The sequence below is a fragment of the Myxine glutinosa genome, chromosome 2 (genome assembly GCF_964187855.1).
Source record: "Myxine glutinosa chromosome 2, kmMyxGlut1.1, whole genome shotgun sequence".
In the NCBI taxonomy this organism is placed as follows: domain Eukaryota; kingdom Metazoa; phylum Chordata; class Myxini; order Myxiniformes; family Myxinidae; genus Myxine; species Myxine glutinosa.
The window spans coordinates 187,896,808-187,915,419 of NC_136262.1; the positions used below are offsets into that span (position 1 = coordinate 187,896,808).

Consider the following 18,612-nt stretch of genomic DNA (forward strand, 5'->3'; position numbering starts at 1 on the left):
GGCCTGATTTCAAGCCGGAGTGCCTCAAGGTCCTCGTCAGCGACGCCGCGGCCTATATGATCAAGGCCGGCCATGCCCTGAAGGAACTCTTCCCGGACTTGCTGCATGTGACTTGCGTTGCCCACGCGCTCCACCGTGTCTGCGAGGCAGTCCGAGAAATGTTCAAGGACGTCAACGACCTGATTGCCACGACGAAGAAGGTGTTCGTCAAAGCCCCGTCGCGTGTTGTCTTTTGGAAGGAGCAGCAGCCCAATCTTTCTCTCTCCCCGGAGCCCATTCTGACTCGGTGGGGGACGTGGATCGACGCCGCGGTGTTTTACGCCGAGCACTTCGAGGCCGTCAAGGACATTGTGGACCAGCTGAACGATGACGACGCGATGGCAATCCGGAGTGCCAAGGACCTGTTCGGAAAGGCGGACATCAAGCTCAGTTTGGTCTTCATAAATGCCCACTTGTCGTTCATCCCGAAGATCCTTAAGCAGCTGGAGGAGGCCGGCATGGAGCTGACCAAGGCCTTCCAGCTCCTTGATCAGGCCAAGGAGGAGCTCGAAAAATCCGAGGCTGCCGTAAGGAGATCCTGCTCACCAAGTTCAAGGCGGTGCTGCAGCGCAATCCCGACATTGGTGTGCTGAGGACAGTGGCTTTGATCCTGGATGGAGATCAGCACGGATCTGAGGTTGGTGTGCCGGCTGGAGTCAAGCTTGCTGATATCCCCCTCTTGAGGTACTGCCCCATCGTCTGCGTCGACGTGGAAAGGTCCTTCTCCGTCTACAGAAACGTCCTCACCGACCGCCGACACCGCCTCACCAAGGAGAACATTACCAAGATAATGATTTCAAACACCTACTTTAACCGTTCCTAAAAGGGTCTTGTCAATTTCTTCTCGTCCTCTACTTACCAAACAATGCGGTTGCAATAAAGGTACCTGGACGTCATTTTTTACCTGTTTACTAGCCCAGAGTGCTTAATGTTGTGCAGGAAAAAGCTTACCATTTTTTTCTTCTTTTTTTGACTGATTTCTGAAAAACTTGGTAATAATAAAAGATGAATAAAACGGGGGAAAAAAATATTTCGGGATTTTTTCACATTAAAAAAAAAAAATTCCGCTTTTCAAAACATAAAAGGCCTATTTTCTTAACATAAAAATCCGTAGTCTACAGTAATAATATAGATGGGTCCCCTAATACAGCTTACCAGGAAATTTCACGCAGCCGGAGGAGGAGGACCTAATAATCCGGCCCACCAAAGCCTGCGCTATTGTTACCAACCTATGATTGTTTGTCCGTGCTCTATCCTTTCTAAATCCTGGGTGCCAAGCAATAAAGCAGCACAGTACCATTAAAAAATAATTGCTATAACTCGGACGGGATTCCAACCACCGATTCCGTATGTGGTGTTTAATCCTTTAAACAACAACAACAACAGCCCGGAAGAATTTTTTTGTTTTTGCGGTTGACGCATGCGCAGTAAGGTTCCTCGGCTCCCCTCCCCTTTGCGTTTTCGATGAACGCGAAGGTCGTGTTTCACTGAACATCGTATTTTTTTTGGAGTTCTCCATCTCAAAGTGACTTTGTGGCGACCTAGACGCCTCTGACAGTCCGGTGTAAGGTTTGATCGCGATATTATGCGTTGATTGTTCTTGGTTTTACATATCACTACTCAAGGCCTGTCCTCAGCTTCCTAATTCTTTCACATAAACAAATATTATTTTTGGAAACGAAATTATTTCACAAAAGAAAACAACAACGTTTATAGTTTATATTTGATTGCAAATGTTGTGCTGTTGTTACTTTTTTTTCTTGAACTTTAGCTCGATAACACGTTAATTTAACAAATGAGACTTTGGCGACTTCGTTGATGTTGTTAGCGCCATATATATTGTTATTGGTTGTTGACGCTTTGCGACATGGGCTGTCAACAAATCCGATTTCCCTTGCAAGGAACTTGGCTGCGATGGCAAAACCGGCGCAATGGTTCTTGTTCTTGTGTCCTTTAAAAATGCTGAGCGGTCCGGCCCGGTTTTGGTCTTTGTTGTGGTGTGGTGTGACTGGTCTGGGAATAATCCCGGTGGTGGCTTAACCTAACGGTTATGGTATCTGGCCTGAGATGTTATGGTCTGGAGGTCGTGTCGTTGAATTAACACCAAGTGCATTGACTCAACCTGTCATCCTTCCGATGTCTGCAAAATGATTACCAGCTCACTGGGGCACTGCATCAGCGGCATAGCTGCTCTCCCAGCAATGATGCAACCAACTGTCATTGTGAACCTTTGGTTGCTTTGAATGTAGCGTCCTCTCGTTTGAGCGATTTGTCTCGGTTGAATTTCCTGACCTGACACTAAACTCTCACCCCAGTGCATCGCAGGCAAGTTGGTTGCACAAGGAGACCCAGACGTGAGGCCATTCCGCCCATTAAGGCCGTGTCGTATCCACGTTCCTGATAACCCAGATACCCAACATTAGCCTTGTACCCCGTATTTCACCCCCAAATTAACTAATTAACCACACATTCCCACTTGACATGATCCACGTGCAAAACTATTGCACATCTCCAACTTGCAGACATCACAATCCTCTCAAAGTTCAGCCATTCAAACTTCTGCGTCTCACTATCAACCATGGTCTTTCTTGAGCAAACATTTCCAAATTGACCTCCAAAGACAGCTGCCGACTAGGCATCTTCTGTCGTACAAAGTCTTTCCTTGGCACACCTGAACTCCTGTCCACCTACAAGGCCCTTCATCCGCAGCTTAATGGAGTACTGCTCTCCCCTCTGGGCTGGCTCCCCTGCCTCGCACCTTGCTCAGCTTGACACCGGGAAACAAAGGCCTTCAAGATCATTGGAATCTCCCACGTTGAAGCTGAGTCTATGGGCCGATCGCTGCGCCATTGCCAACAGGTTGGTGGTCTCTCTGTCTTCTTCCACTTCCTTCCTTGCACCCTCTGCTCTCTCCGTTCTTTGTCCTGCCTCCACTTCCCCCCCCCCCCCCCCACCCCAACCTCTGTATCTGCAGGGTGCACGCGGTCCACCAGCGACCCCCTCCGAGTGAAACTTCCAAAATCCAGAACCACTGCTCACCTCCACTTATTTGTTTCTCTTTTCTTTTTTTTCCCCCTTCCTGTGGAACCAACTTCCACATTCTCTTCAATCTTATAATTCCTCCCAGGTCTTCAAGGCAGCTGTTCACCACCATCTCAGATCATCCCCCATCCAAATCCATAATCTTTCCTCCCACTTTTAAACCAACCCCCCCCCCCTCCCACCCCCTCCTCAAAAATTTGCTTCTGTATCCATCTTGTTCGCCCCTTATGTTCTCCGCTATCCCTCATCATGCTACCTGCATCCCTTGTTTGTCCGTCTCTGTCTATTTACTTACACCGCCATGCTGTTGATGTTTCCCCCTCCTCTTTCTGCTGTTCCTTGTGTTATGTTACATCCCGATCTGTTCTGTTCAAGCTCTTCCACGAGCCTTGACTGTATATAATAAGGAAATTAAACTAGAATGAGATCGTTGTGGAGTGAAACAAAAACCTAAAGTTTTATTTTATTTTTTTAAAGCGAGGAAGGGAAATAGGATAATTTTGAGGGAGTAGAACGCACAATATTTGGGAAGAAAGAAGTAAATCCACTGAATTGTAAATTAATAACAACTACTACTTACTTGAAGCAGGCCATATACATTTCAGGGTGTTTTGGATCCAGTGTCAACTTTGAAATGCATGTGTGACGTCACATGTACGTCTTTTTGGGAATTGCGGACATATGGCTGCCTCCGCAGAAATGGTTTGAGTTCTCTGAATTTGCATTCACTGCTTCCTAGTGCTTTATTATTATTTTTTAAACAAGAGAATGTCACATGACAATTCTATAGATAATGAGTAAATATTTCTAAGTTGTTTTTTTCATTTAAATTTAGCTTTACTGAAGTTATGTCTGCCACAAAGGTCTCCCCTCTAGGAGGTTATGTTTTCACCAACGTTTGTTTGTCTGTGAGTAAGATATCTCAAAATGTTTTTGAGGGATTTGGATGAAACATCGACAGGTTTGGGTGTATGACAAGGACTAATTGATTAGATTTTGGTGAAGATGTGCATCCGGATAATATAATTTTTAAAGTAATTTTTCACCAACCATTGAGTGATGGGTCCAACAACGATATATAGCACGATATCTCAAAAAGTTATGGACGGATTTGGATGGAACTTGGTGGACAGGTTGGGCGTCTGATAAGGAAGAATTGATTTGATTTTTGGCGAAGATCCGGATGCGCCAAAGTTTCATCAAAAAACAACCCTAACAACTCCACCCCAAATGAAGCAGCACAGATCGGCAGGCTTGGGTTTAGTCCATAGCCCAGTGCAATTGGAATGATCCCAGGTATATAATCACGATATATTTATATATGCACATAAGCTGTATGCATGTTTTTGCTTCATGTATGTACATCTGGTTATTTTTAACATGTTCGGCACTGAACATGGCATTATACTTATTTGCTTATTTGTGAAAATAAGTCAATATTTGCGAATTTGCGAATATGCTTATTTGTGAAAACATTCCAGCCTTTTTTCCCCTTAATCTTTAACATATTGAACTGAAACTTGGTAAGGGACATGTATTGCAAAGCGCAATTCTCCCTCTTGTTTATTAATATAATTTATTAAAGACAGAACACATTCCAGGTTAAGATTGGATTTTTCTTTCCTCACAGACCTCCACTTCTGATCCCGTGGTTGTGAATATTTATTGGTGATGTTTGGGTGGAACACCAACGTCCTGGCTTCTAGCTCGACTGGACTGTGTAAGAACGATAGTCTTATGTTGCAGGAGCAACTTATTGAAAAAAGGAAGAAAGAAGTTGAAGCAAAATTGTCTCAAAAGCCTCAGATTGTTAAAGATGTTCCAGAGAACGTGTGAGTATTTAAATGTTGCATCATATGGGGCTGTATTGTGCAATGGGATGTTGTGTTGTCATTTTGGTAACTGCAGAACATCATTTTTTTTTTTTCGTGAAAAGTGTTAGATGTATTGCAATAATTCATTTGATACATCTGGGGCACAGAACCATCGTGTCTATATGCACACCCACCACCCCACCCCTCCAATTCATGTCAAGTCTGCTACATTGGCTTTCTCAACCATGCTCAACAACTTTCTTTTCAAAAGGTGGAGAATGCGAGCAGCCGATGATTCCACTTGTTGCAACGCCGATGCCAAACTTAGGGTTGGGCATGGATGGACGAAACCCACAGCAAATGCAAATAAACATAATTCTAGTTACAAATCGTACGTGCCAGAACGTTCTCTTTCATAATTGCTCTCGCCAGAGGAGAGGGTATTGCATTTGGGTCGGTCTGTTTGTCCACAGAATGTGCTAGCGGAGGCCACAAACGCCACCTCGTCGTATCAAGTAGTACACCGTTTTTCAACCAATTACCTCTTTAAAGTATGTACAATTAGAAAGTGAGTACATCGATAAAGTATGTACTCTTAAAAAGTGAATACATCTATAAAGTATGCCTGTTTATTTCATCCATCTTGTAAATAATTTCAAGTGTTTGTGCATTTGTACGTTATTCTTTCACGACTGAAACAACGCATAACGATGCTCCAAATATTGGGAGTAAGTACTTAAGAAACTGGGCAAAGTTTTAAGCTACCACACAGTCCTTGAAGGCCGTTGTGAGGCCACCAAAGGCCGCTATAGAGTGTATATACCCACTTCCGGGTTCGGTTGCGAGAGGACGCTGGCGTTGCATATTCGCCGCTTCTCCGACTGGATGGATGTACAGGGTCTGCTTCTACTTTTCTGACCTGACATCTCACATCTGTCCTGCCTTTTCACACCCGCACGTGCCGCGTGTTCTCCGGCTGGATAACGGAATCTGCTTTTGATGGTACGGAATACGGAATCGAAAGGCCCGCTCCCGTTGTTTGTGGCCGTGGCCTTGTTTGCCGGTGGCCTTGTGGTCTTTGTGGCCTTGTTTGCCGCTGTGGTCTTGATTAGCGGCTGCAGTCGTTTGCCGCTGCGTTTGCCGCTGCGTTTGCCGCTGCGTTTGCCGCTTTGCCTCCTCGACCTTGGCCTCGTACTCGTCCCTTCGCTCCTGCCTGGCATGGCTCTGAAGTACTCCGCCGCAAGGCTTCTTCTGCTCAATACCCGCTCCACCCCATCATGCATCTCTGCCATCAAATCAAATGGACTCCTCCGACGACCCAGGTACATTCACCGTGGCTCCGGTCGCAAGTTTGTTTATTTGCAATCAGGTCACTCCATCCCCGTCCTCTGGTCGGCTCAGCGCACTCTCACTCTTCGTCCCAGCGCACCTGGTCACAGCAACCCACACGATCGCACCTCTTGCCTACGAACCCTGGCTAAATCACCTGAATTCATCCCTGCTGTTCAAAACAACATCAAGCTCACCCTGTTCAACACCCGGTCCCTCAACAATAAATGCCTCATCCTGAACGAATACATCCTGGATAACAAACTGGACTTTCTCTGTCTCACCGAAACCTGGCAACAACCTCTGGACTACTACACACTCAACCTCACCACACCCAATGGATATTCCTACGTCAATAAACCACGCTCGGAGGGCCGAGGTGGTGGAATTGCCGTTATCCACCGTCAAGACATCAAGACCAACCTCATCTCCATCTCATCTGCTCCATCATTTGAACACCTGGCTTTAAAACTCTCTGGTCACACGCAGTCAGTCATGGCTGTCGTCTACCGCCCTCCCAAACCCCACCCATCATTCCTGTCTGACTTCTCCTACTTTCTGACCCAGCTATGTTCCCTCTCCCCCTCAATCCTCCTCCTTGGTGATTTCAATATCCACATGGACTCCACTGACTCCACAATAACCACTGACTTCACTGATTTACTCACCTGCTTTAACCTCACTCAACATGTCGACTTTCCTACCCATATCCGTGGTCACATTTTGGACCTTGTCTGCTCCACTGGATTAAATTTGCACCATCTCTATGGCTCCGACCTCACCCTCTGACCACTTAGCCATCACTCTGACCATCAACATCCCCGCCCCAACACCAAGGCATTATCGCACAATCAACTTCCGTAAGCTAAACGCTCTTTCACCTACCTCATTCTCATCCACCCTCTCTGAAAAAATGTCCACTTCTCCCTTCATTGACCTCCACACCCCTTCCGACCTCACTGACTACTACAACCACACTCTCTCCTCCTGCCTTGACCAGCTTGCGCCTGTAAAAACCAAAACAGTTTCTTTCACCCATTCTGCTCCCTGGTTTACCCCTGAACTCCACCTGATGAAAACTCGTGCTCGCCAACTTGAAAGACTCCGCAATAAAACGGGTCTCACAGTTCACTCCCAAGCCTACAAGGACCACATACAACACTACAAAGATGCCCTCTCCCGCGCCCGCTCTGCCTACTACTCTCAAATTATCCACTCTGGCTCCGGAAACCCAAAAGCACTCTTCTCGACAATAAACAAACTCCTCCGCCCCCTGAACACCACCACCCAGTCATTCACAGTAGACAACTGCATCTCCTTCCTCTCTTTCTTCCAACGCAAAATTGACAACATCTACAACAGCTTGACCACCGCCGCACCCGCTCCCCCTCCAACCACCTGCCCCCCCTTGTCCTGCCATCCCCTGTCTCGGTTCTCCCCAATCTCTCCTACTGACCTCTCTGAACTCCTCATAGGAATGAAAACTGCCACCTGCACTCTTGACCCCATCCCCTCCAGCTTTGTCAAAGCCTCCCTCCCTGCTCTCTCTCCACTTATCATTGCAACAATAAACTCCTCCCTGTCTACAGGCATCGTCCCACCTTCCCTCAAAATTGCTGCTGTTACCCCCATTCTAAAAAAACCTGGTCTAAACCCTGACACCCTAAACAACTTCAGACCCATCTCCAACCTACCCTTTCTGTCAAAAGTTTTGGAACGCGCTGTAGCCACTCAACTCAAACATCATCTCTCTGCCAATAACTTGTATGAAACATTCCAATCCGGATTCCGCTCCAACCACAGTACTGAAACTGCTCTCCTCAAAATCACCAACGACCTTCTCCTCTCCTCTGACGCTGGCAACCTCAACATTCTCGTCCTCCTCGACCTCAGCGCTGCCTTTGACACCATCGATCACACTATCCTCCTCACCCGACTTGAATCCACCTTTAACGTCACCGGCACTGCCCTCTCTTGGATTAAATCATACCTCTCTGACAGATGCCAGTTCATCTCCATCAATAACTGCAAATCCCCCACTGCTCCCCTCCCCCAAGGTGTCCCCCAAGGTTCAGTTATTGGCCCCCTCCTCTTCATCCTTTACCTGTCCCCGCTCGGTCACTTAATCCGCCGTCATGGTCTCCAATTCCACTGCTTCGCCGATGACATCCAGCTTTTCATCTCCACCAAGTCCGTCTCCACCGACACCCACTCTATCCTGACAAACTGCATCACTGAAATAAAATCCTGGCTTCAAATCAACTTCCTCAAGCTTAACTGTGATAAATCTGAAATAATCATCATTGGCCCAAAAACGCTCACAAAATCCACCCATAACTTTGCCCTCAACATCGACGGTATCCCAGTATCCACCTCCCCTCACATCCGGAATCTTGGCGTCATCTTTGACCAAACCCTTTCCTTCGACAAATACACTAAACAGATCACAAAGTCAGCCTTCTTTCACCTGAAAAACATTGCCCGTCTCCGCTCATCCCTCTCCTCCACGGCTGCAGAAACCCTCATCCACGCCTTCATCACCTCCCGTCTGGACTACTGCAATAGCCTCCTCTATGGTTCACCCTCAAAAATCACCAATAAACTCCAATACATTCAGAACTCCGCTGCCCGTCTACTCACTCATTCCCGGACCCGTGACCACATCACCCCCGTCCTTTACAAGCTTCACTGGCTCCCCATCCCCCAGAGAATCCAGTACAAAATCCTCCTCTTGACATACAAAGCCCTCCATAACCTGGCCCCATCCTACCTGGCTGACCTCCTCTCCAGACACACTCCCACCCGCAACCTCCGCTCTGCTGGTACCAACCTCCTGACCCCCTCCATCCGGACCAAATTCAGATCCTGGGGGGACAGGGCCTTCTCCATCGCTGCTCCCACCCTCTGGAACTCACTACCTCACACCATCAGAGACTCCTCCTCACTCACCACATTCAAAACATCACTAAAGACCCACCTGTTCAACGCTGCATTCAACATTCAACCCACAGCATTTAACCCCTGACTATCTCTTCTCCTTCTCCCTCCTTTTGCTTTAAATATTTCCCTATTGATTCTTGTCTTGTCTTTTTGATTCTTGTCTTATATATATGCCGTATATCGCTGCTGTTTGTTTTCTTGATTCTTGTCTTTTTGCAATTGTTGTTTTCATGTATTGTTATGCATTATGTTTTCCACTCTGTCAAAGCGCCTTTGGGCTTCTGGAAAAGCGCTATACAAAATAAATGAATTATTATTATTATTATTATATTTGGATGTGGGGTCAGGCAGTGCTGCTGTCAGCCTGTAGGCAAAAGCTAACCACCATGACGCCAATAACTCCATAGCTTTTCAATGTCCAACATGTCCCAAAAACCCCATCAGGAAAAGCTCACCACCATGAGGGAAATAACTCCACGTTTTCAATGCAAATGATGTGCCGGAACCACTACATCGTTTTTATCCCATGCAGCGCCGGGTACCCCTTGGCTGTACATATATTAAACACCCTGTATAATAACAATTTAGCCTGGTGTTGGCTTAACGGTTCGTGCTGGCTTGGGATTCTAGGGTCCCGAGTTCAAGCCCCTGGTCATGTTGTTGAATTAACACCAGGGGAGTTGCCTCAGCCTGTCATCCTTCCGAGGTCGGCAAAAATGAACACCAGCTTGCTGGGATGAATGAAACATTCGGGTATCCTGCGTCGTAGTGGTGACCCATATAATACAGGATTGTGCCCAATAGCCTAGGAAACTGCTTCGGCAGCCCTATGCATCGTCACGGTGCAAAAAGGAATGGTTATCATAATAACTGTTTCCACATGTGGATATTTTTGTATAACTTGTTAGATGTTTCAAAAGACACCCTGCATTAGAAACTTAACACTTCTCGTGTAAAAAGAAAAGTCTTTCAGAGAAAAGTATTTATTGTCAAATACAGCAAAGCCATACCAGGGGTTACAGAAGATTTGATTTTGAAAATTATTGAACAGTTGCAGCAAATTTGTAGCAATTGCTGAAAGTACAACCCATTCATTTGTTGGCAAAGCTGGACTCGTCTTCACACGTTTTGAAACATTCGCTGCGGTTCTTCAGCCTGGATGCCACGGATATCCTCTGAAATGTTAGCCTTCAGCTCTTCTCTCATACCGTTTGGGGATTGTTTGCCACAAACCGTTTTTTTTTTGTTTTTTTAGCTTTCCCACAGATAAAAGTCTGAAGGTGTTAAGTTGGGAGAATTAGGTGGCCGCACACCACGAGAAATGATGTGATCTTCAAAAACTGCACCAATTGCATGCATGCTTGCATGTGCTGTGTGTGCAGTTGCACAGTCTTCCTGGGACCATACATCTCGTTTCTCCTCTTCAGTTAGTCTGTTGAAAAACTGCTGGAGAAATCATTAATGTTCTCTTTGGAATTTACGGCGTCGTCAAAAAATATTGGTGCAATAACACACCTTCTGGAAAGAGCCCAACATTCACCAGTTTTTGCCCCACACACTTGAAGTGAAATTTGTGGTTAAACAATTGGTTCACTTCTGTCTGTCCGCCCATCTGTCGGTCTACACATGTCAGTTTAGGATCAAGGAATAACATGATGTAAATTGAATGGTATGTTTTGAACATGGATCAGAACGTGAATCGGTAAACAAACCTGTAGTTTAGCAGTACTTTGGCTCTGATTTCATTCTGAGCGTATGTGCAGAAAAGAGCGAGATAAATTTTTTACTGTGCCTGATTGGCAGTTAAACAAAATTTTAAATCATTCTAAACACAAAACTTACTGTTTTTAAGGACGTCATAAAGGACACAAACAGCAGGCATGGAGAACTGATGTAACATGTTAAACTAGAACGACACTCTGTGGAGCACATACCTCCACCAGGCTGAACAGTTTACATTTTGTATCCCACTGATGGGTCAGATCTGGATTGGGACCTGAGCAAAAATCTAATCGGCTTGTTCTTTTTTATTTTTTTCTTTTCTTTTTTTTCTTTCAACAATGCTCCTCTGGGCTGGTGCTCCTGCCTCACACCTAGCTCGTCTGGCACCCCGCTCGCCAGGGGGGTTGACCTATCTAAACTGTCACTTGTCACTTATCTAAACTCATCCACCGAGTTCTGTCATAATCCGTCCACAACTTTTTGAGATATCATGCTATATGGCTTAGAGGCCATTTTTTCCCCGCAGGGCAGGGGTTGGCCTTTTTCGGGCACCGTGGTCCCCTTTTTGAAGCGATGTTTTACGGCTGGATACCCTTCCTGCCGCCAACCCTGTTAGTTGCGTCTTGCGACACACAGGGAATTACCAGTGAACTGGTACTCAATTTGCCGATCTCGGAAGGATGACAGGCTGAGTCAACCCCCCCTGGCATTAATTCAGCGATCGACCGGGATTTAAACCCAGGATCCTAGGATCCCAAGCCGGCACCCTAACTGCTAAGCCAACCCCAGGCTAATTCAATGGTAAAGAATCGATTTTAAAATTATTGTATCTGTATCCGGATTTGATGTTCACCAAAATTGAAACGATTTGGCCTTGTCCACACACCTAAACCAGTCCACCAAGTTTTTCCCAAACCATCCACAACTTTTTGAGATATCGTGACATATCGTTTTTTGTGCCATCTTTCAATGGTGTAGAATATAACTTAAAAAATTATCGGATCCAGATCCGAATCTGGATCTTCACCAAAATTGAATTATCATTTTGTCCTTTTCATATAAGCTCCACCAAATTTTGTCCGAATCTGTTCACAACTTTTTGAGATATCCTGGTTTTTTTGGGGGTTTTTTTGTTTTTTGTTTTTTTTGTATACATAATCGAGGCTCGTGAAAGAGCTAAAAAAAAGAGCTGTTTGCGTGAAAGAGCTGTTCACAAATAGACACAGACATGCAGTGGTGAAAACATAACCTCCATCCATCTTTGGTGGCGGGTGGTGTAAAAGACGGTCCATCAATGGCGATAAACTTTTTTTTTTTCTATGACCTTTAAAATAGATTTATTTCAATTGAATTATAATACAGTATTGTATACTTGAACACTAGTACACAAATCTGCTTTTTGACACTTTCAATACCCTTCCTTTTAGTTGGACAAAACTTTACATCTTTATTAGCAATGAAATTTGCTGCTCGCAGACCCCACCTTGTTTCTCCTTGGACCCCACCTTGGCTAAAGCAACAGGGTGGAGCTGAGATTTACCGGGATTGAAAGACTTTCCATTTGTTATACCAACATCTAAACGATTGCGGATCAGCATGCAGTGATGCAGCTGTTGCATTTGATTCCATTTGCTTATTATTCCTGATCACCATTTCACAGTGATCTTTATTTATTTATTTTACCTCCACCACCTCAGGTGGACAGAGATTATGATTTTTTCCCCCTGTTTATCTGTGAGCAGGATATCTCAAAAAGCTATGGACGGATTCAGACAAAACATGGTGGACAGGTTGTATCTGACGAGGACGAATTCATTCGGATCCGGATGCAGATACGATCTTTTTTTTTTTTAAATTCTCAAGTGACTCCACCATGGAGAGACAGAGCCAAAAACGATATATTGCACGATATCTCTCAGTTATGGATGGATTCGGACGAAACTTGGTGGATGAGTTGGTTAGGTGACAAGAATAAGCTGGTTAGATTTTGGTTCAGGTCCGAATCCAGATCCGGCATATCAGTGGGATAAAAAACACAAACTGTTCAGCCTAGTTGAGTTTTTGTCCATTGCAATGCATTTGGAAGAGCTAAATGCAATTTTTAACATCACTCGCCTCCAGCACGATATATCAAGTTCTAAATAGTTGCAATGCATGGAAGGTCATGTGGCTTTTAATCCAACTGAAAACATTGTTAAGGGTTTGGATTCCAATCAACCTTCACCTTTCACCTGCATTTCCTTCTTCCGCTTGTACTGTAATGCATGTTGACGTTCTTGTGCTACTGTTTTCGCTTTGCCTCATGTTGTGTCTGCCCACCGTTTGTGCTGTTTTGATGTTATTCCCAGTGACATTATACCTTCAAAAAATTAAAAATGTAGATACAAAACGCTAAAACCCAGTAGAAGTGACAATTTCCAATGAGATTGTCAATAGAAACTTGGTTGACTCACTAATAACTGGCAATGAAAGGATTATTTGGTAACATCAAGATAACCTCGGATTGACACCAAAATGCTGCCTCCACCCATAAATCCCTGTATAAATGAAAATAGGTATACACACTACAGTTTAGTGCTCTTTGTATGTTAGTAAGCGTCGCCACCTTTTACATTTCCAATTTGTTATGTTGGGGCAAACATCCAGTCTTCATCAAATGCATTCCCAAGCATTTTGAGTTCCTGGCAAAGGAAACATATGAACTGGTCAGACAGCAGGCTTCTAAGTTATCTTTTATTCTTTTGCAGGCCACAGGTGGACAAAAATGCAGAAAACAAGTTTGCAAATGACGGAAGTTTCTTCCAACAGTTTTTGAAGATGCAGAAGCGGACAAACAATTTGGTTGCCAGTAAGTGCTGCATATCTAAATATACTGTACATTGTAAAGCACGAGGCTTGAGTGTAAATTGTGTAGAACCACCTTTAGAGGCCATTTTTCCCCGCAGAGCGGGGGTTGACCTTTTTCGGGCACCTTGGTCTCCTTTTTGAAGCAATATTTTATGGCCGGATGCCCTTCCTGCCGCCAACCCTGTTAGTCACCTCTTGCGACACACAGGGAATTACCAGTGAGCTGGTACTCAATTTGCCGACCTCGGAAGGATGACAGGCTGAGTCAACCCCCCTGGCGTTAATTCAGCGATTGACCGGGATTTGAACCCAGCATCCTAGGATCCCAAGTCATCACCCTAACCGCTAAGCCAACACCAGGCTTCAGTGTAACATTGAGTGTAAATTGAGTGTAACAAACTTTGAGTGTAAATTGTGTGAAGTGTAGTATATAGAACTCATGTTGAAGTATGTTTGTCCACATGTGCCTATTCATACTTTGGAGCCCTTTGAGTTTGGCATGAGCAGAACACTTTCTGATGCTGCTTTTGGGAAGAAAGTCTAGGCTTATGGAGGAACTAAAACATAGAACGTGAGCTGTGATTCTGAACTTTTTGAATTTCACCGTAAGGGGGTGGATGGTGGACCGCGTGCACCGTGCAGAAACCTGGGGGAGGGTGGGGGGAGCGAGGGGGTGGGAGCACAAATTGAGCAAAGGGTGTAAGACTAGAAAGGAGGTAGTAGAAGATAGAGACCACTGGCCTGTCTGCGATGGGAAAGTCATAGGGTCATAGACTTGGCTTCTTCACAGGAGTGTCCAATGATTTTGAAGGTCTTGATTTCCACCACATCAAGATGAGCAAGATGTGAGGCAGGAGTTGCCAGCCCAGAAGGGAGAGCAGTACTCCATCAAGCTGCAGATGAAGGCCTTGCCAGTTGATAGGAGTTCAGGTCTACCAAGGAAGGACTTTGAACTGACGGAGGATGCCCAGTTGGAGGATGGCTTTGAAGGCCAACTTTGAAATATGGTTTGCCCAAGAAATATCATGGCTGATAGAGACTCTCAGGAATTTGAATGACTGAACTTCCTCAAGAGGATTGTTAAGAAAGTATATCGGAGCATTTGCCAGATGGTTCTTTCTGAGAAAGTTTGAGATTTATCTGGAAATCTCAAGCACTCACTTTTGTTGCATTCTGAAGGAAGAGAAGAGAGAGTGATACGAGAAAAGAGAGGAAAGGAGTGTGGGGAGAGAAGGCAAGGAGTTTTGAGAGGGCATGGAATGATGTGATGGAAGTGAAGGGTCATGTCTGGTGCATAGTCGAAAGGTTAAGCCATATTTGTATATGTACAGTACTAAAATGGAGACCCCCTTACACAGCTGCCCCGCTTGTGGAGAAGCAAACCTGGCACATACAAGGAAGCACATGGGCAAGCACATAGCAAGCATTGTTTAATGGAGATAAATTTAAACGGGCTCCATAAATAGCGAAACATTCACAAGCATATTGTTGCATAGTGAGGCTTTTGTGTTCCATGATTGGGAGTTTTCTGCGACGATCGTTTTGCTTCTCAAAAACGTTTATACTGCTCATGAGTTGATGTCGGTCGTCTTTGTCATATCTTTGTTTCTCCATGTGTGTGTGCGCACTCGTGTGCGTGTGCTTACGTTCTTGCATGAGCTTATTGGCCTTTCTTCTGCCTTTGAATTTGCTGCTCATTGCACTGATAATATTTACACTTGGAGAAGCTGATCCACACACATCTGTAAAAATGGAAATTGTTATCATGGAAACTGGCTTCATGAATTATGTGATGTTATCTTCATGAGTTTCAGAATATCAGTTAATGCTCATTAAAGAGGTGTAGATTTTCCGTTTCCGGTTACCTAGTAATGGTCGCTACTGTTGGTCCTCTGAGAAATCTATTTCCAAAAAGCTAAGCAACCATTCTGGATTAGTCTGTTCTACCGTAGATTTTATGTTCTCTGTTTGTCGATTGTTCTTCTTGAAGAGCATTCACTCCCGTGTATTTGTTTCATGCTCGTTGTACTTATTTTAAGCCTCTATCTCAGGCTCAGATAGTTTTGGGCCTACCTGTTTTTTCTCATTTTCCCCCCCAACTGTTTCCCATACCCATGACGTGTCTCCAATTATTTCTGTTCTATTATCCACCATTCTATTCTATTATCCACCATGAACGTAAGCTGAAATGTTCTACACACACTTGTTTAGCTGTGCCGTGATCTGTCATATATACTAAACGAAATGGTACCTGGATACCACCAGGTACCTGTCAGGCCGGCCGACGTCCCAAAAACGGCCGTCATCACGCCGTTCGGCCTATTCGAATTCCTGAGAATGCTGGTGTTGAGAGCCCTGGTGTTGGGCTAGCGGCTAGGGTGCCAGCTTAGGATCCTAGGATCCTGGGTTCGAATCCCGGTCGATCGCTGAATTAACGCCAGGGGGGTTGACTCAGCCTGTCATCCTTCCGAGGTCGGCAAATTGAGTACCAGTTCACTGGTAATTTCCTGCTTGTCGTAAAAGGCGACAAAAAGGGTTGGCGGCAGGAAGGGCATCCGGCCGTAAAACATTGCTTCAAAAAAGGGGACCAAAAAAACAACAACAACCACGGTCCCCGAAAAAGGCCAACCCCCGCTTGCGGGGAAAAATGGCCTCTAAAGGTGTTTTTTTTTTGTTTGTTTTTTTTATTATCCACCATTCCTTGCTATAATTCCTTCCTTATACCTTCTTTTTAATACTGTTGTAGTCGCCTGATTCTCCGGTTGCCTGGTACAAGTCTAGCGAGTTGTATCAACACGACCATAGCGGTCACGTGGGTCAGTGAGCCTTTCAGCTTCTGCTACCGTACCAGTGGTACTGTAGAACCATCGAAGCACTACACTAATTAAGCACTACCGTCTCATCCAATCGGGCCGAGCGAGCCTTAGAGGAGTGGCTTTGTCCGGTGTGTGGTGCTTGATATCGCAGCCAATATATCCCACAATGGGACTTTCTTAATCACCATTGAGAGAAACCACAACAGCCAGAATTCACTGCCTAGACCAGGTGTATTTAATTTTTTTTTAAATGGCGCAGGGGAAGGAAACAAAAGGAAGCAATACATAATCAGAGTGCATAATAATAATAAAAACCTTTAACCTACTAGCGATATACACGCCCATGAAACCAACGACGCAAGGTAGAATGATTCTTAAATAACTGTTGGTATTGGGCTCTCAGACACTATGATAGACAACAGCGAGTAATGACAAGACAAGGAAGTTATTTGGCAAACCCAGTAGGGCTGGTTTATTTATTTTAATTGAAATTCACCCTACACAAGGCTGAGAGCCATTAAATGTGGAGGGCTACAGAGAAAAGAAAGAGGAAAAACTGGCAAAACCTTCACATGGTCCTGAATCAAGGAAACCTCTTCACATGACCACTCTGCAGGAGGGGGTGACTAGGCCAGGTGGAAAAAAAAATTTCCAACCCCCATTGGGTGTCTTTTTAGGAGACACCTAAAAGTGCACACCATCTCTGTGCTAGATGGCCGTTGGCTCCCGAAGGGAGCTCATCCGCCCTCTGTCAGGTGTTCTTTTTAGTCCTGGCAGGGTGTTACAGTTTAGTCACCAGTGAGGGGTATCGGTTTAGTCACCGACAAATGGACCATTCAGCAGGTAGCACTGGGTTACATGTTACCAATGGCAGTCCCAAAAGACTGACCTGACATGTAAAAAGTAGAGAAGGGGTGAGCTGTGAGCTGGAACCAGGCCCAACCACAGTTGCAAGTTGGCTCTCTGGTCTCCGCATCGTGACCTCCTGGAGGAGGTGTGGAGATCGAGGCATTGCCGGCTTGGTGGAAGTGTGGCTTCTGTACAGCACAAGCAGTCTGGCTGAGCGGCCTTCTTCACTGGACTCTATGGGCATCTCCTTCCCTTCCTGTTGGTGCCCCCAACTTTATACCCTCGGATAAATGCGTCAATGATGACGCGCCACGCCCCTCCCTGCTCTCTCACCATTGGACGCGGACCGGTTTGGTGGGCGGAGCGACCCCTTCATGAAGCCTCACCTGCAGCTCCTGCTATAGCACAGCCCAGTTGATGGTGTTAGCCCGCCTAAAATAGCGCCAAGACCTAGCGAATGCTAAAATAAGACGTATATGACAGATTAGAGGGGGAAATGGTAAAAATGGGGTCAAACAGATTGATAATTTTAGACAGACACAGTGGCTATTAGATGCCACCCCCTTTTAACTCTTATTCTGCTGTTGAAATCATCATCATCATCATCATCAGTAGCCCTAGGTGTCCTCACTGGAAGCCTACAGCTAAGAGGAAGCCAACAACTTTGACCGAATTCTCCCAGAGATCAAGTAGAAGAAAATGGTAAAAAGGTTATGGGTAAAATAAAGAAAAATAAAATTTTCCAGTAGGAAAATGGTCATTCGTAGCCAGCCAATGGGACCTGAAGACTGGGAAAGTTGGAAGAGATTTGCAATGTCAGGGTCTTCCTCATGCGTTTCCACTACACTGGTAGTCCCATGACAAATACGTCCCCTCCGCCAGGACGCCAGGACTCCGCCTGTTAACATCATTGTTCTAAGCAAAGTTGAATCTCCTTGCATATTCCAGTTGTTAATTGAACAGGACATGTCTTTAACGGATCAAAGTTCTTTTGTTTCCATTCCAACACCGATGCACCATTCTGAGCCTTGCTGATGATCTAATTGTGGTGCTCTTACAGCATATTGCTTAGAAGTTTTTTGCTTGTGTAAATTTATTATTTTCACTTTCTTCTATTTCAGCTGAAAGCGGAGAGTTTTCATTTTCTCATGATTCAGAAGATGATCAGCAAAATAAAAAGTAACTATTTTTTTTTTAAAGTGATATAAAAGCAG

General features: G+C 45.1%; 1 protein-coding gene across 3 annotated transcripts in view; it reads left to right on the plus strand.

The window, feature by feature from the left end:
• Window positions 1-1,448: 1,448 nt before the first annotated feature.
• Window positions 1,449-18,612, plus strand: part of SUGP1 (SURP and G-patch domain containing 1) — an 83,980-nt gene continuing 66,816 nt past the window's right edge. For 2 of the 3 annotated variants that reach the window (XM_068106594.2, XM_068106595.2), the window contains exons 1-4: window positions 1,462-1,603; window positions 4,712-4,913; window positions 13,634-13,734; window positions 18,520-18,577. In XM_068106594.2, coding sequence (XP_067962695.1) covers window positions 4,753-4,913; window positions 13,634-13,734; window positions 18,520-18,577 — 320 coding nt within the window. In that variant the 5' untranslated portion in view covers window positions 1,462-1,603; window positions 4,712-4,752. Of the gene's footprint in view, window positions 1,604-4,711; window positions 4,914-13,633; window positions 13,735-18,519; window positions 18,578-18,612 lie in introns of all 3 variants that reach the window. The other variant, XM_078772081.1, reaches the window with a different exon arrangement.